The sequence below is a fragment of the Patiria miniata genome, unplaced genomic scaffold (genome assembly GCF_015706575.1).
Source record: "Patiria miniata isolate m_02_andy unplaced genomic scaffold, ASM1570657v1 HiC_scaffold_16, whole genome shotgun sequence".
Taxonomy (NCBI): domain Eukaryota; kingdom Metazoa; phylum Echinodermata; class Asteroidea; order Valvatida; family Asterinidae; genus Patiria; species Patiria miniata.
The window spans coordinates 8895418-8920562 of NW_024037054.1; the positions used below are offsets into that span (position 1 = coordinate 8895418).

Here is a 25145-nt window from a genome sequence, read left to right on the forward strand (position 1 = left end):
CGAGAAGGGTGTCAGACCAAAGGCTTTTAAAAGTCGGGACCCTCTTAAACAAGATACTTTATGAAAATAACATTTGCGTCAGGGAACTACGACGGACATGGAAGAAAAAAATTAGAAAGTAAAAAAAATTCTGTATTTTCAATATGGCAGACGACGTTGAACAAAATTCTTCTGACGATCAGGACCCAGATTTGACGGATTTTCACACATACGTTCCCAGAAGAAGTTACAAATCGGTACCAGATAGCTACAGGTAATACGACATAACCCATGATTGTAGCTATGTCAATTAAAGATCTTGGAATAAATTATCCATGTTATCGGGGAGTGTCCTTTCAGTTTCAACTTCAAGTGTAATACTCTGCAATAAAATGTTTGAGACATGTTAAAATACGCAGTGGCTATTGTTACGGCAGCCGTAACGCATTTCCCATTTTCTATCGTTACGGTAGACTGCAACCTGGCAACTTTTATAAAAAACATGACAAGAAAATATAAAATTAGAAGGAAAAAAGTGAATTTGAACTTTATGAAATTCGGACTTTATTTCCCTTTTAAAAAAAATCCTCCAAAGCCTCAGGTTAGAAAAGGAAAAAAATTCGAGTGCAAAACTGAGATCCGAACCCGCAACCTCGCGGTGCAAAATCCTACCCTCTATCAGCTGAGCTGGCGCACTGCTCGATAAAACGTGTGGAAACAAATAATTATATACCTGCGTGCGTACCAAAAAAATATCGTAGAGGGCGCTAAACAACGAGTGCCGTAACGATAGCCACTTCGGTTAAAATAATAAATGAAGAATAGGGCTTATTCTTATTTATTTGGGGATGGGGAAAAAACCCTTAGAAATGTGGCGGGGATCGGGATCAAACCTGTGTCATCCCGCTCACAAGAGCTGTTGCTTATCCACTACACCAAATGTGCTACACAACTGTCAGTGACTGTTTAGTGTTGGTGGGAATTTAATACATCTTATAATTCAGCCCTATCTTAAAGAGTACAGTGCCCTCTGTTGATATGGATTGCCGCCGGCAACTTTTAGTAAACATTAGCTTGCCGTCATTACCTCCGGCAAAATATCCACTATCTAAAAAAAAAATGTTATTTATAATTTTATACACATAGGCTTAGGCCTACTTAATTTCAATGACATGATTTGACAATTTTCAAATTCTATTTTTTCTTCTCAAAACAGTTACCGACTGACACATGACATCAGTCTTGACAACTTTCAGAGTGAGGATCTGTTTGATTCTCAGAATGATCTCAACACACAGGATGACTGGATGACAGACAATACACCTGTCAGAACAGAGAGTAAGTGGCAATCGTGTAGTTATGGGCCTGGTTCCAAGAATAACAGAACAAAATCCACTTTTAATACACATGTATTTGACCTACCAAACTAGTTAGTGACATTAAGAACATGCAAGTATGTCATGTAGATAAAGGGCAGGGTTTTTAATTTTTGAGGGAAATTTGGGGGTAAAATGACTTATGACAACAACAAAAATGAAAATCGTAATTTCTATCCCAAGAAACTGTTTAAAATTACAAAAAAAGGTGTCATTAGAATTGAGAGAAGTCTGCTTTAGTTTAAAATGATAATTTTTGGATTATAAAAAAACACCCTTGACTCTAATTTGATCAAAGCTTTAGATGGGCCCGTAACTACACTATCACCACAAAGGTTAGCACTTCTCCTTGAACACAGCACAACAAAGTCATTTTGCCAAATTTTCTGTCAAATATAGAGGCATAAAAAAATTGCAGAAAAAGGTAAAAATTTATTATATTCATTTAGAGTTAAGAAATAATCAAATGTCATTCATTTGAATTATATAAATGTTATTGAATATCATCCTTTTGTCTTTGTCGCTCCCTTACTTTTCCCTATCCCCTTTCATTTCCCCCGGAACGATACATCAAAACAACTGAACTTAAAGGCGTTACTAATCCAATGTGGATCTGTTGGTTCTGTCTTCTTACTTTTGCAGTGACGAACACAAAGCAGAGACACAACTCCAACGAGAGCACTGAAAAACTTGTGAAGGAAGACATGATTGAGTTGGATCTCTCAGACAGCAATGTTCTCTCTGAACGGCTAAGCAGCGAACAGTTGGACAATGAACACAGTGATGCTGCCACGACGACACTCCTGAGCATTATAGAGGCCGAGACCAGTCAACGGAACAGCCAGATTACTATCAAGGTGAGTACAGAGCTCTCACAAGCTAAGTGTTTTGATGTGAACCTGCGTCTTCAACTTAGTGCTGCAAAGTGCCTTGGGACATTATGTTTTACTTTCTATTTCTTCCATTCGATTCTAGACCGATGATTCTGAGACCAGTCGGAAAGTCTTACGCCAGAAGAGAAAAACCAAGAGGAAAGGACGGAAATTGCCTCAGATGCCACCAACTCAAGATAAACCAGGTTACTAGCACATTTGTAAAGTTGTCTAATTTCCCCGCCCCCACTTTTGACAAGTTGCAGTTACAACTTGATTACAATTCAACGTCAATTCTTTGGCCTGTTTTTTTTTGCAAATTGACTGTGTGACAATTCTAGTGGTCTCTTATATGGCTGATTTCAAAGTGGGCTCTTGTTTAAATAAATTGCTAGAACTGGTGTTTTGTTGTTTGTTACTCCCAGGTAACCTCCAGACAGAGTTGCTCCAAGCAGACCGCCATACAGCCAACTCCAACAGCTCAGCTCTCTCCTCAACCCCATCCCCAGAAAACAACGTGTCTCTCAGCTCCGTCCCACCCAGTCCTTCAGATAACTCCACCCTCCCCAACACCCCTGTGGAACCCTACGCACTCCAGCTACAACGACCCACCAGGCTTGAGTTTAATACGACCAGTGCTCACTACACGCCGTTCCTGACAAACACCAACATGCTACTGCAGGAGGATTCTAGTCCTGAGGAACGGCAGCGACGACGGCTGAGGATGAAGCTGGAGAGTAAGAATAGAGAGGAACAAGAGGACAAGTCAGGAGGTATGATAGGGGGCAGGTGTGGTATTGTTGGGATAAGCACTTGTACGTTGCTTAACAGGGGATCTAAACTGATAAAGCGCTAAGTAGTTTGGCTCATGATGAGTAGGGCCATGCAATCAGGCACTGGTGTGTTCAAGCTTCATGGCAATTCTGCAGGTTGTGGGTTCAATTCCAGGCTGTGTTGATATCCATAGGCAACATACTTTGCCATCGGATGCTTGTCTTCCCCAGGCGTAATTAGGTACCTGTAAGGACAGAGATATGGTTAAGTTTAAAAGTAATAGTTTGCGTAAACATGGCAACATTGAAGTTTATACTCCTCAGGAAGCCGAGATGTGGATTAGATATCACTTTTTCCCCTTTTTTATTAAAGATGAGGAGAAGCCATGTTTTCAGCCGGCAACGCTAGTCATTAATGGAGAAATCAAACAACAAACACACATCGCTGTCTTCCATTTCCTACCCCGGCATGAGGATGAGCTTCCGTTTGAAGTCAACGACCCCGTCTTTGTGGAGTTCAAGTGTGAGGATCTGTGGTACGAGGGAATTAATCTCAAGACTGGGGAAGAAGGTTGCTTCCCGAGTCGATACGTCAGAGATTTCACTGCTGATACGGAGACTATACCTGGTATGTAGGCTGCTGTACATTGTAGAATACAGACACACACCTTGAGATTCCTGATTGCTGTTACAAAATACATTGAAGTAAGTTTTGCACTTACCCTGATGAGAGAAATGTGAGAAATTTCACAAATTAATTATCATTTTCTTCTTTTTGGATGGCAGGGTTCCGGGGCCGGAAGGTTCATATAAACCGGTACAACGTCAAGTTTTTAGGTTCTGTAGAAGTAGCATTTCACAAAGGCAACGATGTTCTATGCCGTGCTATGCAAAAGGTGAGCATTTTACAACCAGACTCTTCAGTAGTTTGTTCAGTAACCACTTCATTACTTTGTTTACATTGCTTACTCTCATCTGTTCTTTTAAAGGTTGTGACCGCCAGAAGACTTACAGTAGACATTCACCCACCGACAACGTGTGTACTTGAAATCAGCGATATAGGAGTCAAGATGATTGACAAGTCAAAACCACAGAAAGCCAAAGAGGTAGAAAATAATTGCCTGATCATAGCCACAAAATGGAAAGAGTTTTCTAGTAGTATGTGTGTCAGAGTTATCATCATTTTGTAAGTCTTTTAATTAAGTTTATGCTTCGCTTTTTTTCCCTTGTATCCAACTTTGATCCAACTAGAAGAAAGACTCTGTCCTAAAGAAGGTGGAGAAACTTCTTGGGTCTAAGCAGAACAAGGGTCATAATTACTTCTTCTCTCTGAAGAATGTTTCCTTCTGTGGCTTCCACCCTTCAAGTAACAGGTGAGAATATATGGTGTCATTAAACAGGTGTTATAATTAAATGACATAGTTTAAATGTGTCATTAACAGGTGCCATTAACAGGTGTCATTAACGGGTGCCATTAAAAGGTGCTGTTAAGTCACTTTAACAGGTGCCATTAACAGGTGCCAGTAACGGGTGTTATTAACCGGTGCCATCAGTAGGTTTTATGAACAGGTAACATTAACAGGTGTCATTGACAGGTGTCGTTACCAGATGACGTTAACAGCTGTCATTTACAAGCCAAACTTTCGAGAGAATCCAGAGCCAGTGATTTCCTGTATCAAGCAAATCAGAACAAGATTAAGGAAGGCTTCATGTTTGGTCTCATTTTCAGATTAAGTGTATCTTGGAGAAGTTATTTTGTAAACAAAGACAAGTTTTTGATATGTTTAATTTGATAATTTTTGTGTAGGTATTTTGCATTCATCACCAAACATCCCACTGATGGTCGGTATGCATGCCATGTTTTCATCATGGAGGATGGACTGTCAGCCAAGCCAGTAGCTGAGGCCATGGGGTAGGCATTGTGTGGTTTTTAAACTCTTGTACTGTATTTTCTGGACCTGAAGGGGTAGCCTATAGTCCTTTGTGACTCCTGGACTGACTGACTGATCGAGTCACTGAGTAGATATCATGTGCTAAACTGAGACTTTCAGGTCCAGCTGGACAAAGCAAGCCTTAAGCTATCATGCATTGAGGATGCACACTGCATAACTTGAGTGTATATCTGGAATGGGGGTAGAGAGTAGAAGTTAATGGAGAGTTGATAGGAGACCCACCTAAATAATTTAGCAATAATTTGACTGTTATGGCTACGATATGCTACTACATCAACAAATACCTAACAGATTTTACTTGTTTCTTCTTTTCAGGGCTGCTTTTAGGAGGTTTTACTCGGAGTTCCTTGACTTCACCAATCCCACCGAGGATATCTACATGGAGTAGTCTGGTCCCAAGCAGTGACTTAACAAGATGTTTAGCTCCCCTATGTAAAGAAGATCTAGCAAGTCCTACATAGCAGGTATTATCTGAACCTAATGACATTGTTATGATGAGCCGACAGTTACCTGTTAACAGATCCATCTCACAGAGACTCTGAGCAGTAAGTACATTTAAATGCTAACTTGGGATGCAGAATGTGTTTTAAAAACAACCTAAATGCTTGCTAGTGTAAGCACCTCTAGACCATTATCTACTTGCCTGATTTCTTGGTTAAAGTTACTGAGCATTTGTGTCCATCCACTACAGAAGTTTCCAACAGGGTAAGATGATTACAAGATAGTAAATCTTCTGTGTCTGAAATAGATCTTAAAGAAATGTAGTTAACAGAAAGAAATATGTCCATGCCTATAATCTGAAGTACTTGTACGATAATTTAGAGTAGAATTAATTTATCTAAATGCATGAAGTCTTTTATGCTGCTGGCTACTTAGATTTTGTCCCCTGAACAAAGTATAAAACTAGCTACCAATAATATACAAAAACTAAATATGATAAAGTTAACTACTTTTCAGTTCTATTGCAAAAGTCAACTCTTACTTTGTTTAAGTTGTATTCAAAACTTAAGTTTAAGGACTTTGGTGGGGGGTTTTCAAAAGAAGAAAGCAAAATATAGCAAATCAGATTTCTTCATGAAATGTCAGTCTATCCTTTTTGATTCAGTAATTCAGGAACTGTGATATAAACCTGTAAAAATTGTACTTTCAAATTCAAACGGTTTTGAAACCTGTGAATAATTATACATAATGTATCTCTATTGTAAACTAACACTGTACATCCAACCATGTGTATACACGTACTCAAATGTAAATAGGGATTCTACCAACTCAACATTGCCATTCTGTACTGGTGCTCGATGTTGTCATATACATCTTACAGTACACGTCTTTCTTTGAAAACCAAATTAAGTGGTGCCAAACTTTGTTTTTATCCTTTTCTTATTACGTTTACATTTATATTAATACCTGCGACATTCCTAATTAGTGACTGACCTGCTCTAGCTCTGAAAGATAAGTACTAACAAAAGAAGTTAATCGAAAATGGGAGACTTTAAAACATAAACAATACTTTTGTTTACACTTAACATTCAGCAACAACTGCAGTTTTGGTGACATTCTGGTAGTTAACAGCTGCCACAATGCTTCAATCATAACTGAGGTATCACATGTGTGTATAGCAATCAAATGTCCAGAGTTATATTAAAGCCAAGAGCAAATTAGCATGTTATTTAATATCTTTTGGTTTAACAATTCATTTACTTGCCATTTTTATGGTTCTTATTGACCTGCTGCAGGGTGTTTTGTTACTTGCTTTACTGTTTAATGCTCATTAAGTTTTCATATAGTGTACCGATATATTTTCTTATGCATGCATGTATTCTGTTAATAATCTTAACTAAGCAATTGTCTTTCAGACAAGAAACATGTCAACAGTTAAGACATTTAGTACAGTGAAATCTTGATTAGTCAAAGATCAAGGGAACAGGTTCAAAATTTGACTTAGCAGAGTTTTGAGTTAAGCAGGGTTGTATAGCATTGTTATACAACTGAAGGCAATGGATTCTTTGTTTGACTAAACAGTTGTTTTAAGTTGTCAGAGTTTGACTTAACACAATTTCACTGTATTTAGGTAGAAATCTATGTACTTATTTTCTACTTATTTTTTTGAAATAATTGTACTTACTCAGTTTATATTACTATTTGATTTGATTGGTGTGCAGGATTTTTAACTCCGCCCTATTTTACTATGTGTGTGACTTTATTTTATTCATGTATTCAAACTCCGCCCTTTATGTATAATTATATTTATGTGTGCAGCTAATTTTATTCTCATTATTTGTGCCATCTTTTGTTTTTATAATAAATTTATTTGCTGAGGCTGAAATACATTGTGGTTTCACAAGCATTAAAGGTTACAAATGTTATGCATCACAAGTTACATTTGTTCAATAACTGCAAAACTTGACAAATTCAGAAAATTATAAGATAAAGGTCAAAATCAAATTTCTTTTTAAGAATTATCAACTGAGCTTGGATACCTTACTTTCAGCAGAGAATACTCTATTTTTTAGCCTTGATGTGTTAAAATAACCGTGTGTGGCATTTGAGATTATTTTGCTTTCTTAAAACCTTGATATATTTGTATTTCATTGTTTGAAATAACATAAACCATGGAAGTTTAATCTATATTTTTGTTTCCATGGATGGTTAGCATTATATATTTTGGGTCAGTTGGTTCACAGATGTGTATGGGACATACACAGATGTGTATGGTGTTGTATTAGTTTCAATATGAAACTCTTTTGAGGGGCTACCGTCAAATGTTATGGTTACTCAAGCAAAATAAAGTTTATTTCAATCAAATATAAATCTGAAGGCTTATATACACAAGTTATGTATTACTTAAATATTTAAGCAGTACTACAGAAAACTGTAGGAAATCTTAAAACTTTGTTTTCCAAATTCATAAACAGGAATTCAACGAATGTAATGCTATAAATTGCTTTGAGAAGTTATTCCTTAAATTCCATACAAATTTTCCCAATTTTGAATATACAAGTCGGCAAACCTTGCTTAAGTTGTTTTGATTGGAAGGACAACACTTTTAGCATGGCAGGATCATGTTTGAAACCTTAAATTGTTTTCTGGACGGAACAAGGCACCACAATATATGCATGACAATCTTGAAGTAAATAAAATATATATAGAAAGCATTCAACATTTGAAGTTGTGTTGTCATTCACTCTTGTCTTGTAGTTTTAAGCATTCCCACACAAAATATTAAAAATGGAACAAATAATCTCTTAAAAAAACTTCAAAGCTTAATGATCTCTGTATTTACAAAAGTTTTTTGGTGTAGACTTGTATAAAATATATGAATGGGACGGAATGTTTACTGGAATACATCAATGAAGGTGCTTGCAAAACGCAATTGCAGATCACGTGGAAACACATCAAACTGGAAGTAATTAATTTGTCCATTAATAAATGTACATTACCTTTAATTAGCTAAACATATACAAACTTCAACAGCACTATTAAAAAACCAGTTAGAAGCGCAATGAAAATTGTTTTCAAAACAAACGACCATGAGAGTTGGACTCGCGTGTATTTAAACAGCAGAATGTATTGTATGGACGGATTCAACTTGGAAAATGAATGTATAAAAATGCAGATTCTCTGACATGCATGACTGCAATTCTGCCAATGTGTGTGTCAATACCATTACATGTATCTAAATTTAATACAAAGCTGATGATACAAATCTTCACACAATAACTACCACAACAATAATAAGGCTATGTAGTTAGTGATTTCTGATATGTTATGCAACACGTAGTTGATGATCCTGTAGCTGTGTACATCTTAGTAGTCCAATGCACAGATGAGTGCAACACCTCGCTTGATCCAATGGAACTGGGGTTTGTCAGAGGGAATCTCCACTGGTAACACGTAGTTGGTGGAATGACCGGTTGTGGACAAGGCACCTGCATGGAACAAAATGGATTTTGTTAAGCCGGAGCATTCACACAAATAGTGATATAGTATGCCCTCTATTTAGTGATATGACTACAGAATAGTTCATGAGCTGTACAAGCAGATGGAGCAATGGGTTTATTTAATGCACAAGTAAACTCAACGGTTAGGAGAGACCATTGGGAGGGACAGTCGTGCAGAAATGCTGCAAAAGTGTTCTCCATTGTAACTGAGATCATCACAAGTCCTCGCAAGTCACAAGCTATTCAAATGAACTTTGACAAAGGCATTCTTTTATTGTCCATTCCCTATTACTTGTGACTGGATTTGGGAATTGACTTGTGATGTAGTTGTGACTGGACTTGTGATGCACTTGTGATGGATTTGACTACAACAATGGTGGCCTTCAATGTTTTGTACTTTTTAGCCATGCACCAAGTCTATACACACATTCTTGATCCTTACCTGCTCTTGTGAGTGTCTTATACACAGGACATACATACATCCCTTCCTCTGGTTGTGTACGGTTCTCTGCTGGTAGAAACTGCATGATAGGCATGTCAGTGTACAGCTCCTTGGGTCTGGATTCTGTCACTTGATGCTGCTCATGGCTCCATCTGGCGCCCTCTAGAAACAGTCCACGAACAAAGCAGCCAGTTTCTGGACGTTTGGTGATGTTTTCTGCAGGCTCATTTATGACCTGTAAATATTGCAAGAATTTTTAAAAAAAATCCAATCAATAAAATTAATAATGAGATCAAAATACCTCAAAATTCTACAAGAATGTTCTATGATAGCACCGTTTTCTTTTGTGTATCCCTTCTTTTGGGTGTATTTAAACTTACAGCAAAGTCAAAGCCAATGGTATCAATGGAGATGATGGCTCGTCGAGCGTAGTTCTGCAGAGTTCCCGTCAGGAAAGCTTGAGGGAAGAAGAAGCCCGAGATCCAGAAGACGCTGGGGATGCCGTTATCAATCCAGTCTTGAAGGAAATGCATCCTGGCGACGAGGTCAGTCACCCAGGAGGAGAGAGGCTTGAGAGATGGGTAGGCCTGGTGAGCAATAGGGAGGATGTAGATGTTAAGATGAAGCAGCCAGAGTTGTCATCTAGTCAGTCACAAGTCGCACCAAGCCTTATCACAAGTCATTCAAATACATGTACATCCTAAGTCACCCAGTCTAAAGTCAAGTCACAAGCAAGTCAAAGTAAACTGTAACCCATTAGTCACTGTAGCGCCTGAAACCGCCCTGCCTATTACTCACCGTAGTGCCCAAAACTGCCGAAGCACTCTATGATTTTATTGATTCTTCGCAGTGAATAAACACAACGTAATACAATGAACATGGGCTAATGGGTTAACAAATGCATTCTTTTGTCACTGTTCATCTTCTGTCATTGTTCACCTTCATAAGAACAGGTTTTTTGCAGCAGCTTGAGATCAATGCAGTCTGGTCTCTTTCATAACAGATACCCACTTGTACTCTTTGAGCAGAAGGCAATTGTGGTAAAGTGTCTTGCCCAAGAACACTTATGTCAGGTTTCCATCATGTTTTACACATTTACCCATTAGTCCACAGGCTTTTGTTATCACTGCAAATTGTTATTGGTTTCTAACAGACACTGAAGCGAAGATTTACGGAACATACCTTGCCTGCCCAGAGTTCAGGCACAGAGTTGATGTACATGCTGTTGGACATGGTTTCTAGCTCCTCAGATAACACCACCAACCCTTTGAGAGCTTTCAGTAGTTCCTTCAACGTGCGGTGGATGACATTCAACAGACGATTGTATCTGTGTTCAAAAAAGTAAGAAAACGTCAGAATCAACAGATATTATCAACCCACTGCACTCCCTGTATCGCCCCAAACTGCCCTGAGAATGTGATAGTTTGATGAATGAATCAGGGAATGAATACAATGTAATACAATGTTATACAGGTGGTTATCTGGGGAATGCAATATGCATAATGTTGTTAAGTCACCACTAGTTTACATATTGAAATCCCTTTCAATGCTTACATGACATTTGTTTACAGAGTCACTGTGGGAGGAGAATAGAGACAAGTGGGGGGGGGGGGTGCAGATTTCTCCTTTACCTGATAACTTCTTGAATCAGCACAGTGTTCATGGACTCCTCATACATCACTGGATGTTTCTTGGTAACCATGGCGATATCCACAGGCTGGGGAACACGCTCAAGAATGCTCTTCGCTGTCTCCTCAATCACCTGAACAGATAACAGAACCAGTGATGCGGTGAACCAGGCAAGAATTGCAGTATTTCTTTAAGACCACAAGCAGCAATTTTGAGTGAGAACTATGATTTACATAGATCTGTTTTTACTCAAAACTGTGCTAGTTCGCAGGCATAAGTTACATCCTAAACCACCAGTCAACCATTTGTCTATGTGAAATATTTGTACGTACCTCTTCACGGGACCGGCCGGCTCCCGTAGCAGTCTTAGGCTGAAGGAGCAGGATGCACGACAGGGTGGAGAATGTCTCGTTCTGGGCAAATGTGATGTTGGCATTGTCATGGAGACCAAAGATTTCAGGTGTGTCGTTGATGGGAAGGCTCTTAATGTACGACGTGTAACCCTGTTGATAAAATGATTCAATATGACAATTTAACAGAGAAAAATTTTAACATTTCTTTATTAAATGTCCATATAAAATAATTCCCTCTTTATTAATCTAGGGAACTTCGGTGTCATTTTTCATTATCTACATTGAGTGTTACAGCTGTGTTTATGAAGCAAAATAACACTAGAAAACTATCAACAATACAATCCAGCATTTTGCACAGCCCCCTCCCAAAAAAAGTGCTTAGTACAAAAACAAATTTGCTTTTCAAAAATCAGTGAGCAGGTCTAACATTGTGGTCCATGGCTGTTGGGATCTGTCTGTAGATTCCCGATGCTGAGTAGCTGTGCTCTTCCTCCAAGACAACCTTGTTGTAGAAGTCGTTCAGGACGTTCATCAGACAGCGACGATCACGATCATCAGTCACGCGACCGCCGTAGTTGATGTGACCTGCTGTGTAGGTCAGCACCTACAAGGGATGAGTAATCAGTTATATTTTGATTAACATCAAAACCTTGTAAGACAGAAATAAGGCAAACCAAGGAATGAAGTTTTACTGCATCTTTTCATAATGCCATCAAATGTGATCATAATGCCATCAAAAATGTCCCCGAACAATTTCTTATTATCGGAACCAGATAACAATGTAAGGAAATGATGGATGAATATGTTGACATTATAAAAACATAAAACTTAACAGCACTTTCAAGCTTCGGCTTCAACTTGCCGTTCTACTTCCTACTCTCAATTTATAAAAAGAAAATCTTGAGCAATTTTGCTGCTCACCTTGAATGGAATCTCTTCATACTCCATCAGGAACATCTTCAGCTGACTGATGCAGATACGCAGGTCACCAGTGGTGAACTCGTAGGGGATGTTGAAGCCTAGCGGGCCAAACTTGCGTCTCTCAATCACCACGCCATGGAAGAGAGCCAGGGACAGCATCAAGCTCTTGAACTCATGGGTCTGGAGTTTGGAGAAAGGAACAAAAATCATCATTAAGATGCTATGACTAACAATTTTAGTTTAGATTTATTTCATCAAGCTCTGACCGCATTAGTGAACAGTGTTTATAAATAATGAGGTTGGTGAAGGGCAAAGGCCAATATTTAGAATTGACTCTTACTGACTAGATTTCCATCACGTCTTAAGTGACTGACCTTGCCTGTGCAGGAATTAAGGAACTCATCATTCAGACTGGTGTAAGACTGCATGAGGTTTGCCTTGATGCCTCGTGGTGGCTCAATAGTCATCTTGGAGCTGTTCTGTAGGATGGCTACAGGGAACTTGGGACTGGGCATGCTGGTCAGCCACAGGCGGAAATCACGATGGACCTGAGGGATCAATTAAACAAACTTCAATCACTCGTATCTGATATTCTATTCAGCACTAGTATGCTGATACATACACGCAGTAAACTTGTTCCAGGTAAAGACAATTCATAATTCGAGTAAAAAAAACAAAGAACGTGTGATATTACACCAAACACTCGAAAATACAAATTTGCAATTTGAAATGTCAACTCAGGCAAAATTCACCGGGAAGATATTTTGTGTAGTAAAAGTTGCTTGTATCCACATTGATTAAAGTATGAACCAACCAAAATGGAAGGAGCTGGGATTAGTGTGTTTGTGGGAGGGGGGTACAGCAGTTTGTTACCTTATCAGGGTCGACATTTTCAATGAGTCTCTCCAGTGAAGGCATCCAGCTAGGAGAGAGATGACAGTTTTGGAAGAAGACCCATTTGCCTCGGTCCATGGCACTTCTCATCAGGGCTTCTGCACGTGGACCCTAGAAGTAGACAACATATGAATCAAGAAATGTACAGCAAAAGAACTCTTCAATTAGCAACTTGTATAAAATGTTATACAATGCATTGCAATGGACAGATGCCATAGGGTTGATTCTTACCTGTCCCTGCCCTAGGGAGATGGAGGATAACTTCTTAGAGAATCTCATCTCCTCAGCAAACTTGTAGAGATCAGCAGCAGGGTCAGTTCCTTGAGACAAGACAAAGACTAGAGGAGAGGTAGGGGAGGATTCCTTGTAGGCTACGGCTAAGTCTGCTGTCTGAGGCTCAATGAATCGCTGGCCTAGATGGGAAGACACAAAGTCCTGTGGAAGCAGAAGAAGTTACATAAGTATGATTATAGATTTTTAATTTTTAAGGAGGGGTTTGCTAGCTGGACCTAATTCAAGAAAGAAATAGAAATTTCTTTCGGTTATTTGGAACATTCTGTAAAATCTCCACAATTCAGCTTTTTCTTTTGAGAATATGATACAGGAAATTTTTTTGGGGGGGGGTTACTGCCAATATATTTCGAGTTTTAAGCAAATGACATTTCAAGTTCTGGGATTTTAGAAAACAAAATTGAAAATTGGAAAAATGTTTAACAGAAGCACTTGTTTCCACTTGAAATGCACCATGATAAAAAAAAAAATTGACACTCCCCTTAAAACCTCAAACTATTCTTCATATTGAGTGGATTTTTCCAAATGGTCCAAACTAGAGTTAAATAATTTCTTGTGAGTTGTTTGCTTTATACCTGCATTGCATTGGTGACTTTATCAGCTCGGATGCACTTAAGGACCAGGAGTTTTTGGAAGGAATCAAGGTCCGTCTGCCATTCCCCAGGGAGATCCTCACGGTGTGGATCAACGCTGTCAAAGATGTGCTGGAATCCATCAAGGTGACTGGAGAAAGACTCCGCAAAACTGGCAAACTTGGGCTGGATTGGGAAGGTGATAATAAAATATAACAGAAATTATGAGAAGTAAGAATAGAGTCCTTTGACTGCAAACTCAGATCACTTTATGAGTTGTCATCAAGTCGTTCACAAGTAATTGAATTTATTCCCTTGGATGACACCCTTGCCTAGGAATATTTATTTCTTAATTTCTAACTAACGTGCCTCCAAAGAATACAAGATTTGCTTCCATTACCAAATTAAAAGCACAATGCTTTGAATAGATGTAATCAGTGGACAATCTTTTCTGGGCCACGTTCAACTTTAATTCCCACAACTCTAATCCTGATAATTATATGCAATTGGTCTGGATTGATTGCAATAACACAGCTGCATAGACACGTTTGAACACATGTTTAAATGATCTTCAAATACACACAAAAACGAAACAAGCACGGTTGTTATTATTTTAAGCACTCTTTTCAAGAGTTTTTTTGCAACTTACCAGAGCAGCGAGAGACAGAATCTCTCTCCAGGCCCTGTCAGACAGCCAGCTGGGTGCTGGGTTGGGTATCTCCTTGGGGATAGTGGTACCTCCAGATAACAAGAAACGCCATTCATCCTGTACAGAAATGCAATCAGATCAATGTTTCAACTTGGCGCTTCTGACAAAATACAGGCTGTGTGTGGTAACTGTTGAAGGCTATTGGAAAGCAAGAATGAGGTTTCCCGTTGATTCCATCTTGGATTTTTCCTTCCCCAATTTAATTTCATCAGCGCCATATGTGATGCGATCAAGCTAAATGAGTCGTTTGTCAACCCTGGTCATTTTTTTTTTTACAGATTTGAAAAGAGCACAATGTCAGCATAACTGCTATGAAAACCCCATGCTGATTCCATCTCTAGTTCAAAAATTATGTAGGTCTAACACCAAGAGATGTGATGAAGTGATGTGATGAAGTGGCCCTATTTTGGCCTGAATCTCCAAATGAAAGTTCCCGACAAACGACTCATGTAGCTTTGTTTGTGTTAACATTCCAGTGAATGATTGTCTTACCATGTCGATCTTTCCATCATTCTGCATAATGCGTACACACAGCAGGAAGGCAAACATGAGTTTGTGTTTCTCAAATAAGCTACGACACACGTTACTGTACAGACTGAAGGTGAAGTATTCATTGATGTTGACAATCCTCTGAGGAAGGTTGTCTAGATAGAAAACAAGATAGAAAAATAATAAATACACAAATATCATAGACATTCTATAGTATATCATATAGTATATTGTTTTGTTAACAACTGCATGAAAAGTCATGACATTGCAGACATTTATACATCGGGGTTTGATATTGTTTTTCATGCCCAGAATAGACAGACCCAAGTATGCAACATAACAAAATCGAGCTTTAGCTGATAAATTATTTCTGTAATGCAAAGATGATGTCCTGAGAACTTCACCAAATTTCAATATTAATATTCAGAGTTTTCTTCAACCTCATTTAAAACTTAATATTGGCATTTCATTTCGCAATATGCGGTCAAATTCAATTCAACAGACAAAATTATTTTCCAATTTACCAGCTCTCTCCGAGTTGGCTATCCCGGCCAGGAAGATCCTGACGAACCATTCCAGGGAATACTGGTACATGGGGTCCACATTGGCCAAGTCTGTGGTACAGAAGAATAGAAGCTGAGTCCTGACAGCCACTGGGATGTACTGGGATCTAGTCTCGTCAATCTCACGCTCTGTCTTCTCAGCAACGATCACTTTAGCCTGAGACAAGTCGGGAGTATAAGGAGAAAAATAAAGGAGTTGAGTCGGTGAAGGGTTAACTCAGCCATGCCTGTTTGGTTACTGTTTGCTTATCTTACATAGTGGGATATCCATAAGAAGTGTAACTGATACAAAACACGCACTTGTTTTCAAAATATACAAACCTTGTTTTTTTCTGAATGTACGCAAACCTGTAACAATTTTGTATGAGTGCCAGGTGTACAGAGGCAATACGTTTGCGTCCCACATAACTCTCTCTTTGTAACCATTCAGGGAGAACTTGTGCACAGAGTCTATACTTGCTTACAATCAGGCCCTCTGAGCTCAGCTTACATTTCCTAGACGTTAATTTCCCTTGATACCTGACACTTACCTGAATCTCATGCGATTTGATCTTAGATGCTTCCAGTGTCTTGATGAGGTCTACATCATCTACAGGGTTACCCTCAGAGGAGCTCAGTCTCTCCAAGATCTTATCCTCAATCTCTTTGAGTTCTTGTTTCATCTTGGCATTACTGACGATCAGCTGGTTCTTAGCCTCCTCAAGATCTGGTCTCTCTTCAGCCACTACGCGGGCGAGTAACTGATCCTCAAGGCCACTGAGGAAGGAAAACAGGAACTTTAAATTAAAGGAAATCTGTTTCAGACTAGTGTTTTAGCTATCGTCTCAGTGTCGCGCTGAACCAAACAGTACTAAGAGCAACTTGGTCTGACTTGGAATTTTGGAGGTTTAAAGTTTGGAGAGATTTTCTTACCTTGGTGAGAGGGTAAAATTGACCAGAGTGACCTTGGTAGAGACTTCTGGTGTGTAGTGAGGATTAGGCAGCTTGGTAGTGATGTAGAATTTGAAGTCTTCATGGTAAGGGATGACAGCATCTCCTAGCTTGATGACAGTACTGCCTTGTTGCTTGAATGTCTGCAGACAAAGTGCATAAGTTACAATTTCTACCAATGATTGATTTATTACGCACCCACATTAGCAAGTACTTTTTTGAAAGTGTTGAGATACAAGTATTCACTGGAAGATGAACACAATTTTTAAGAACCCTTTAAAAATAATTTTTCAAAGTGTTTCTGCTCAGCAACTGAACAATTTTTGGCAAACAATCTCAGCACCAATTACGAGCTTCAGAAATGATCTTGTTTTGAAATGACATGAAATTTTAGTAATTTCCAGACCAATGTATTGAACTAAACAATTATGTTTTGCAATATACTAAGATTTAATTATTTACCACGGTTTTGAGCACAGATTTATGTCCATGTTGATTTTAAAAGATATACTTCAGCAATGATATTTAATAGGGGATCAGAAACTTGACTGTTGAATGTTTCCTACCTGTTTGAGTAAGATGGGTTCCAATGCTGGGTCCAGCTCCTCGGCCACATTCTCCAGCAGGCAAGGTTTGCCAAAACGTACGGCATTCTCCAGGCTACGTAGGAAGTCACGATCAGTCAGCTTCACTACATCAAGGCCGTTGTCCTTCTCCTGTTCAAGAAATCAAAACCAAGATAAAGAAGAAATGTAATAAGTCCAACTGAATGTGAACAAAAACTTGGTCCTTATTTTCAAAATACTCGCAGGAAAGGAAAGCCTTCGAACACGGATGCACAAACGAAAACTGCAGTTAGTACCCTCATCCTAAAGCAGTCTTTCACATCTCCACCACTAAAGGGCGCATACTCACAAATGTCTTAATCCACTTGTTAGCCTGTCCCTGCGGATCAATAAACAGCGGCCAACGTTGAGAGAACTGCACAATAACACCATTCTCAATAGACAGGTTGTCTCTGGGTAGACCAGCAATCTGCCAGGATCTAATCTTGACTGGATCACCAAAGGAATTGACGAAGGAAGGCTCAGCGGTGTGGGGTACGTTCCACTCCGGGAACTTCTTGACCCATTCATCGGAGAGGGAGGCACGGTATTCACCCTGATGTCAGAAAGAAAATACAAAGAAATTCTTCAATTTTAAAAATCTGTTATTTCAGCTTCTGTCAATCCTTTGAATTGGCTCAGAAAAATGCTCAAGCCCGGCATATGATTAACACATTGCCTTAATTTAAAATTCATAATTGCGAATATATTGCTACTTTCATAAACAAAACCCTTAATAAACAGGTTGAGCAATTTCAATAATTTGCTACAACCTTAGGCATAAAACTATAATAAGCTATAAAGTTTCATTACGACTGTGTTTTTCTCTCTATCCATTTTTGAAGCCATTTGTATCACATAGTCATCCATGAGTATATGGCCATGATGTTCAAATTCCTTGACCGTGGTTAGCAATTACACATGCTCCTATATAGGTGGCTGCAGCCACTTCCCAGCGACACATGTGCCAAAGTCAAGTAATGATAATGCAGCCTATCATTGCCTTCCATCCAAACATACCGTGAATGGCCCCAGATAGGCCACATATCCAGCCGACACCAGCACATCCCCTACGATGCTCTTGATCGCAGATTCTAGCAGATTGACGGATTCCTGCCATCGTCCTTTCTCATCAGCCAATCCACCAATCAGCTTATCAGCCCGGCCCAGTCTAGCCTCACACAGGGCACATTTGTTCTCTAGTTCTTCCTTTTTAGCCACGCAGTCTTCATATTTGGCTTGTAGGGTAGCAATGCCTTCCTCTACCTCTCTCAGTTTGGCCTTAGCTTCGTCGAGCTGTCGCTGTGTCTCTGCTAGGTCCTCAGTGGCGATACGCAAACGTTCCTGATCAACAAAAAAAGAAACGGTAATACAACTTTGTACAGTAAATGATCACCAACAGTATATTATTACTACAGATTTACTATTAATACTAAGAGTCAAAGTCTTAAGCTGGATCTTCTGAAGGGCATGGCTATCCATTTGTTGAATCAATGTCCAAATAACTCTTGCAAACAAATAAATCTGAAATTGTCCCACTATGTAGGAAATTTCCTGATAATTCTATTCACTGTAGAAGAGCGAAATCAAGCCAAATTAATTTGGTTCAGCGCAGCCACCAATCTTTGTTGGATTTTGCATAGCTGCCTTTCAACTAATATAATGCATATTTCTACTGATTATTCTGAATTAATTAAAAAACTTACTCTTTTTGGGGCAACTCCCCTGGCCACAAAATGGTACTTGTGCATGGCTCGCACCCACTGACAGATGGAGGTACAAGCCTTAGATGCCTTGGCAATAGCTGCTGGCTGGAACTCCTCGTTGTCTATGAATGGTTGGATCTTAGTGATGACAGGATCAGGGATGTTGTCCTGAAAGAAACAATTAGATAACGTTACAACACTACCCAAGAATGCTTCCAGAACTTGTGATTTCCACCAAAGTATCAATGAATACAACTTGTACTAAAATTGAGTTTGTTAACATCCCTTTCAGACCCGCATTTCAGATTCACACCAATGTAAATGATTCCACTTCAACTATGAACATGAACATTTTGATGTTAGAAACGTGGCGCGAAGATAATGAAGAAAACTTCTGTTTTAGTGGTGGGAGGAAAACCCAGACAGATACTTTATGGAAACCCCATGGAATCAAGTAGAGACTGAAAATCCAATCTCCACACGTTTGCCTTGATGGGATTTGAACCCGGTACACAGGATTAGAAGTCACAGAAAATACCCCTGTGCCAGTGTTGAATTCTGATCAATGTAACTTCAGTGGAGGTCAAGAGTCTTGAGACCGTACCTTGTCATATTGAAACAAGCTTTCCAGGAACTTTCCAGGGTCTTGCAGTAAGGCCTTGCCAGGTTCCCAGTAATCATCTACTTTCTTTCCTGGTTGGTCACCGGCGACTTTCTTGGCTTTGACACCACGCATGATGCAGACGGCTTCGACTGTCATACGCACACCTGCTGGAGGCCGCTGCATAGCACGCACCTGGGAGACAAAGGCAAAAAGTGTGGACGTTTAGCAAAATTTTGAAATAAGCAACAGTAGCTGATTCATTCTTGAAAATTAAGGCTGTTTTCAAACACATGTGTCTATGGGAAGTGGCTTCAGTCATTCTCATAGGCCCATGTGTAACTGCAAACCATAGCCACGTTATACAGATGTGGCTAAACCTACCTCTACGACATCATTCCTGTTGAGTGATTTCAGACTAGCGAGGGCAGCATCCAATGCTGGCAGAGCTTCATTCAGGTCTCGCTGAGCACTGTCTGCAATCTCCTGAGTCTCTTTAGCCTTGGCTACAGCTTGTTGCTCCTCCTTCTGCACAATCTCTTTGGTTTCATTGGCCACAATCTAATGAATATTTATGAGGAAGGAACCGTTTAATCATGTAATTAGTATAGACTGGCTGGTCTTAAACACTTTTCCAGTGTCACATGAAATCTGGACTCCTTTGAAATCCGGTACCTTTTACCGTTTTATTGGTTGAACATTCACAGTCCTCACGTAGGCATGCATACTACTACCAGTGACTCAGTCATAATCCTAAATTCACATTACACCAGCACAGCTGCGTTCTGCACCACATCACACAGTATGTGCGACGCGCATGCCAATCTCCATATATGGAGTTGTTTTCCACTTTCTGTGACAGGGAAATTCCATAATATAGCTAGAGGTGGGAATTTATAATTTTTTATTTGTTTCGACTTTTGGACCAAATTTTTTATATTTTTTGACTGACAAGGTATTTATGAATGGGAATAAATACGTGCTTGGCCGGTGTTAAACACTATGTTTAAGACCAGTTGGAGTCTGGATGCTGATTATTACCCGCCAAGACTCCAACCAGTCTTAAACATAGTGTTTAAAACCGGCTAAGCACACATTTATTCCCTTAATAAATTTGAAGAATGAATCATCAATGATGGACTTACAGTATCCTTGGCAATTTTCTCCATGGTAACCACCGTCTCTCTGGATGCCTCCTCCAACATAGGCTGCATTGTCTCCAGCTCTGCTTGCATCTTGGCTACGTCGTCTGCAGTCGCCAAGAGCTATCAGATGGATACAATATCAACATTACCATTTTGGAGAAATAACTTATCATCTTCATCACCATTTTGGAGAAATAACTTACTGACTTGCTTTGGTGAGCTGCTTCTCAAAGACATCAAAGTTGCTCATAATTTTTCAGATTTTTCAGTTATGGACTCGTTGTGGTGAACTACTTTTAAAAGACATCAGACTTGCAAAGATATTCAGAGTTGTAATCTTGTCCATTACAAGTCAATCACTGGTCAAATAAAAAACATGAACAAAAATAAAGTACCGCCTTTGTCACAATTCACTTTGAAATTGTAAGCCAACCTTGTCCAGGCCTGTCTTGGTTCTATTCTTAGCCGTCTTCAACTCCATATTTTTGAGAGTCAGTAGCTTAGCGAAGATGCCCAGGAGCTCTAAGTAGCTGGTAGGGGTGACGTAATTATGACGAGACAGCTCAGCTAGGAACAGGTCTGACTTGACTGCTACTGACTGGTGGATGACCACACACATCTGGATCTATGGGGTTTCAACGGGAGGTACAGATGAGGTTTGAGTGTATTATATTCTTGTTTATCTTGATCTGTTTGATTAGTGATTTGGAGCTTACATCCGTTTCAAACTGACTTTAAGACTTGGTTTTCCCCCAACATTATGAGGAGCTGACATCGACCCAATTAATGGTTTCAGATAGGCAAATGTTACTACTTAATTTCCCATTGACTAGATTCTGTAGTTGATTACAACAGACAGTCTTTGGTAGTAATTTTCAAGCAAATCTTTGGAATAATTTGATTCAGTGAGACTCTAGAACACCAGTTTGAAAAAAGGGTGAAAGTTTTTATAAGGATCTGGAGTTGTGTGTGGAGCATGAATGAAAATCTCAATTGTACGACATTGAGAATATCATTGGGGAGAGAACCGAGATGACTGAAACGGGGTTTGAGAATAAAATTCTGCCAACACTATTCTGGACAAAACATCTGCTTTGTTGTAAAAAAAGAAGAAGACAATTTAAAATTTGAATAATAAATAAATCCCCTATTTCAACCCCTTTGAGAACACAATTTAAATATAAAAATGGGTAATTGTGATTGTGTAATCATAAAAACAAAAGCCTAAACTGGCTTACCAGTCCTTGGATTACTTCGTCCCCTTCATCCAGGTCAGGGATATCATTGAGGAAATACTCAGCAACTGAGCATAGTGCTTCATCTGGCCATTCACTGAACCAGTCTATGGTGCAACAGTTGACTAGAGAGGGGAACTGACGCAAACGGGCACGGAAGATCTCACCTATGGGGCTATAGAAGAAGGGTGAATTTTGGAATTTAGGATATGGACAGAATATATTAACATTATATACTGGAGTTAAGTCAGAAGCCTGTTTTGAAACTAATCAACTTCAAGTGTATAAATTGAAAGGTTTAATGAAGTATAAATAAAGCTGACCAAAACAAATATATCAGGCAGACAGACGCAAAAATGAGATTGGCCAAAACATTTTACTTCCCCAGGAATCTTTTCAACAAGTATCTGGTATCGAAACACAGATCTCCAAAAACAAAAGTTTGTAAGAAGAAAAAAATACAACACAATTATGAAGCTCATGTTAAAGGTGTCTCCCAATCTGATTGCTTCCTGCAAAATGCATGTCATCAGTGACGCAAGGCAGGAACTTAAACATACAAGCATAACAAGTTGTGACCTTTGAACCATCGTTGACCTTACAATGACGTACCTCATGCAGAGTACAGTGTGCGTGTTCTGCTTGACTCTCTTGGTGTAGGCAGAGAATAAGTTAGTCTTGGTAGCCTGCATACCAGCATCCTGCACAATAGGCTTCATGGAGTTATAGATGGTGTCTAACTCATCAACACCATAGATGTTGGGAACGTCACCGGAATTCAAGATGTTGTTGATGTCCTCAAGGAAAGACTCGGCTTTGATCTACGAGTAACAAACGAAAATTGCTTTTATAAAAACACAATTGTTACAAGCTTATGAATTTCCTCAAAATGCAAGATTTTATTCTATGAAATTAAAAACATGATACATTGATTGATAACAAAAATATCAGTATCTTCAAAATCTGAAATGATTTCATCCACTTCTTCACCTGTGTATCACAGAAGAGGAAGACAGTCGGTTTTCCCTCCAGACCAGCAGCCAACATTACTTTCTTGAGATCTTCTCTCCACTCATTCACGCCGTAGTTCTTAGACAACTCAATCTGGAACAGGTCATACTCAGCCCTGGACATTGACAAAGAATAAAATCAATGCTTAAAGTCTCTGGATGTTTTTTAATTAAAAGGTTAAATTAAGAAATTGCGTGGAGCGGGATTTGAACCTGTGACACAAGAACATGTTACCAGTGCTCTACCTATGAGTTATTCCTTCATATGGTGGCAGTTTTCCCAATTAGCCAATGTCTTTATTTTAAATTGGATACAAAACAACATAATACAAACTCTAATGGGTAAATAAGAAAGCCAAAATTAGTACAAAATGAGGTTAACGTTACATGTGAGCAGCTAATCTTGTCAGACTCTGTCGTCCGCTCCCTCCCACACCAAGCAGTAAAGCATTGCCGAGTGGCTGTCTGATGATACGACTGATACGACAAACGTGCTTAGCGGCATCCATGAAGAGAACTAGCTTCATCTGGGCTGTGTTGACTTGATTGTAGTCTTCCAGGTAATCCTTCATGACTTGAACCATCTGAATGCATGAGAAAGAGAAGGAAGAATATTAAGTGAGTCAGAAGAGAACATTTTGCGAAAAGTATGTGGTTATCTGAATTGCAGGGAAAAGAGGATGAATATTTATAAGTAAGAACAGAACAGATGATACTTGATTAAGAAAAGTTTGTAGACACCTTAGTTTCATCCTCAATGTAGGTATACTGTTTATTGTCCACATTAGCCACCATGAAGTCTCCATACATGATGTTACTAGTAGGCAACACCTCCTCAGGTTTAGCACCAAAGACTGACGCCATCTTATCACGCATGAGGGATTCGAACCAATCCCGATCCTGGTTGTTGACTAGACGATCCTGGAAGATACGACAGCTCTCATGGTACCAGAGGCGTAGGAGGTTGTTGAGGTCTTGTATCTTGGCGGGTGTGGCCATTAGGATACCTGAGGGAAGATGTGTTTCAAAATAAGATTAAGCAAGAAACGATGATTTACAAAATTCAACTGCTGTGCAGGAATTCAATTCTTTCTTTTTTTTAATCAAGATATCTTGGTGTTTGTACTGAAGAATACAAGACACAATTTTGAGAATAATTAGAAATATGCATTTACCATTACTGTAACTTAAATGAAAAAGGGACATTATTGACACAATATTCAGCATAATGAAGAAAAAAAACCTAAGGGTACATACAGAAGAAGTCAAGATTGCCAAACCTACCCTGGAAAATCTTGGAGAGATCTCTGAGGTTGAATGTGTAGTGACTCTTGGCTGGTGTGGGCAGGAGCTGGGTGGTGATTGTCTCATACACATCTATGGTGGTGTCAACCACTTTGGCACAGTACTCTGTCAGGGATGGAATTTGGGCTAAAAGGAAGACACAACAAAACGTGATTAATGAATATTAAATTGCTCCTGATTACAGGCTGGTTGTAAGGCACAGCTGAGAAAAGTAAAATGTTTCTTGTGATATCTTACCAAGCCAGCTGTCAAGGATGGTAGCAAAGATCCGATGCTTGCTGCTATGTTCCATCTCACAGAAGGACAGTAAGTTGAAGTGTCTCATCAACCTGGATGTGACTGGGTTACGACCTCCACCAGGTGGGCCCATGGCACAGACGAAGTTGATGTCTACTAGCTCACGGAATGCACCTGTTCATAAATCATAATTGAATATTTGAGATAATTTACCGATTAAATACTGAAGGAAAAAAACTTTTGCGAGAATACACGTCTAAAGCCAAAATCTTTACCAAAGCAGCATGGATCGTTGCCTCTTTTTCTCTGGACTCTAAAAATGTGTTTAAGCGTGGAAAATATAGGTTTATAGGTCTGAAATAGCATTCCCGATTTTAGAAAAATAACAGACTGAGCATTTCACATACCAATTTGTTTTCTGTCGTACCATCCTTTATGGTCCATCCATTGTCTGATCAGCTCAATAGGGGGCTGGGCTCCGTATACCTCTAGGCCGGGCATATTCAAGTCATCAATGAAGAAGATGATGTACTTGCCAAGAGGAGGGCCAAATACACCTTTACGTCTGAAAAAAACAAAACATCATTATCAGCAGGGGCCAATTGGATGGAGTTG

The 25145-nt window shown here is 39.2% G+C and overlaps 2 protein-coding genes across 6 annotated transcripts in view; one reads left to right on the top strand and one right to left on the bottom strand.

Annotated features, from left to right (window-relative positions):
• Positions 1–90: 90 nt before the first annotated feature.
• LOC119722903 lies at positions 91–7580 on the top strand. The gene is made up of 11 exons (XM_038193305.1): positions 91–253; positions 1196–1317; positions 1998–2212; positions 2331–2433; positions 2653–3000; positions 3374–3628; positions 3787–3896; positions 3990–4106; positions 4252–4373; positions 4808–4912; positions 5268–7580. The coding sequence occupies exons 1-11, from the start codon at positions 144–146 to the stop codon at positions 5338–5340; spliced, it is 1680 nt and encodes a 559-aa protein (XP_038049233.1). The 5' UTR covers positions 91–143; the 3' UTR covers positions 5341–7580.
• Positions 7581–7717: 137 nt separating this feature from the next.
• LOC119722901 (dynein heavy chain 1, axonemal-like) overlaps positions 7718–25145 on the bottom strand; it is a 40059-nt gene continuing 22631 nt past the window's right edge. For all 5 annotated transcript variants that reach the window (XM_038193300.1, XM_038193303.1, XM_038193301.1 and 2 more), the window contains 33 exons: positions 24938–25095; positions 24531–24704; positions 24273–24419; positions 23730–23995; positions 23376–23572; positions 22969–23104; positions 22591–22799; positions 21982–22153; positions 21177–21368; positions 20744–20863; positions 19983–20159; positions 19602–19793; positions 18998–19165; positions 18312–18635; positions 17602–17847; positions 17253–17402; positions 16669–16829; positions 16287–16512; positions 15718–15913; positions 15197–15348; positions 14645–14761; positions 13999–14181; positions 13364–13567; positions 13112–13243; positions 12613–12786; positions 12239–12418; positions 11745–11921; positions 11297–11467; positions 10967–11097; positions 10518–10662; positions 9716–9922; positions 9336–9570; positions 7718–8881 (listed from right to left, as the gene is read on the bottom strand). In XM_038193300.1, the coding sequence (XP_038049228.1) occupies positions 8760–8881; positions 9336–9570; positions 9716–9922; positions 10518–10662; positions 10967–11097; positions 11297–11467; positions 11745–11921; positions 12239–12418; positions 12613–12786; positions 13112–13243; positions 13364–13567; positions 13999–14181; positions 14645–14761; positions 15197–15348; positions 15718–15913; positions 16287–16512; positions 16669–16829; positions 17253–17402; positions 17602–17847; positions 18312–18635; positions 18998–19165; positions 19602–19793; positions 19983–20159; positions 20744–20863; positions 21177–21368; positions 21982–22153; positions 22591–22799; positions 22969–23104; positions 23376–23572; positions 23730–23995; positions 24273–24419; positions 24531–24704; positions 24938–25095 (5941 nt within the window). In that variant the 3' untranslated portion in view covers positions 7718–8759. The remainder of the gene's footprint in view (positions 8882–9335; positions 9571–9715; positions 9923–10517; positions 10663–10966; positions 11098–11296; positions 11468–11744; positions 11922–12238; positions 12419–12612; positions 12787–13111; positions 13244–13363; positions 13568–13998; positions 14182–14644; positions 14762–15196; positions 15349–15717; positions 15914–16286; positions 16513–16668; positions 16830–17252; positions 17403–17601; positions 17848–18311; positions 18636–18997; positions 19166–19601; positions 19794–19982; positions 20160–20743; positions 20864–21176; positions 21369–21981; positions 22154–22590; positions 22800–22968; positions 23105–23375; positions 23573–23729; positions 23996–24272; positions 24420–24530; positions 24705–24937; positions 25096–25145) is intronic.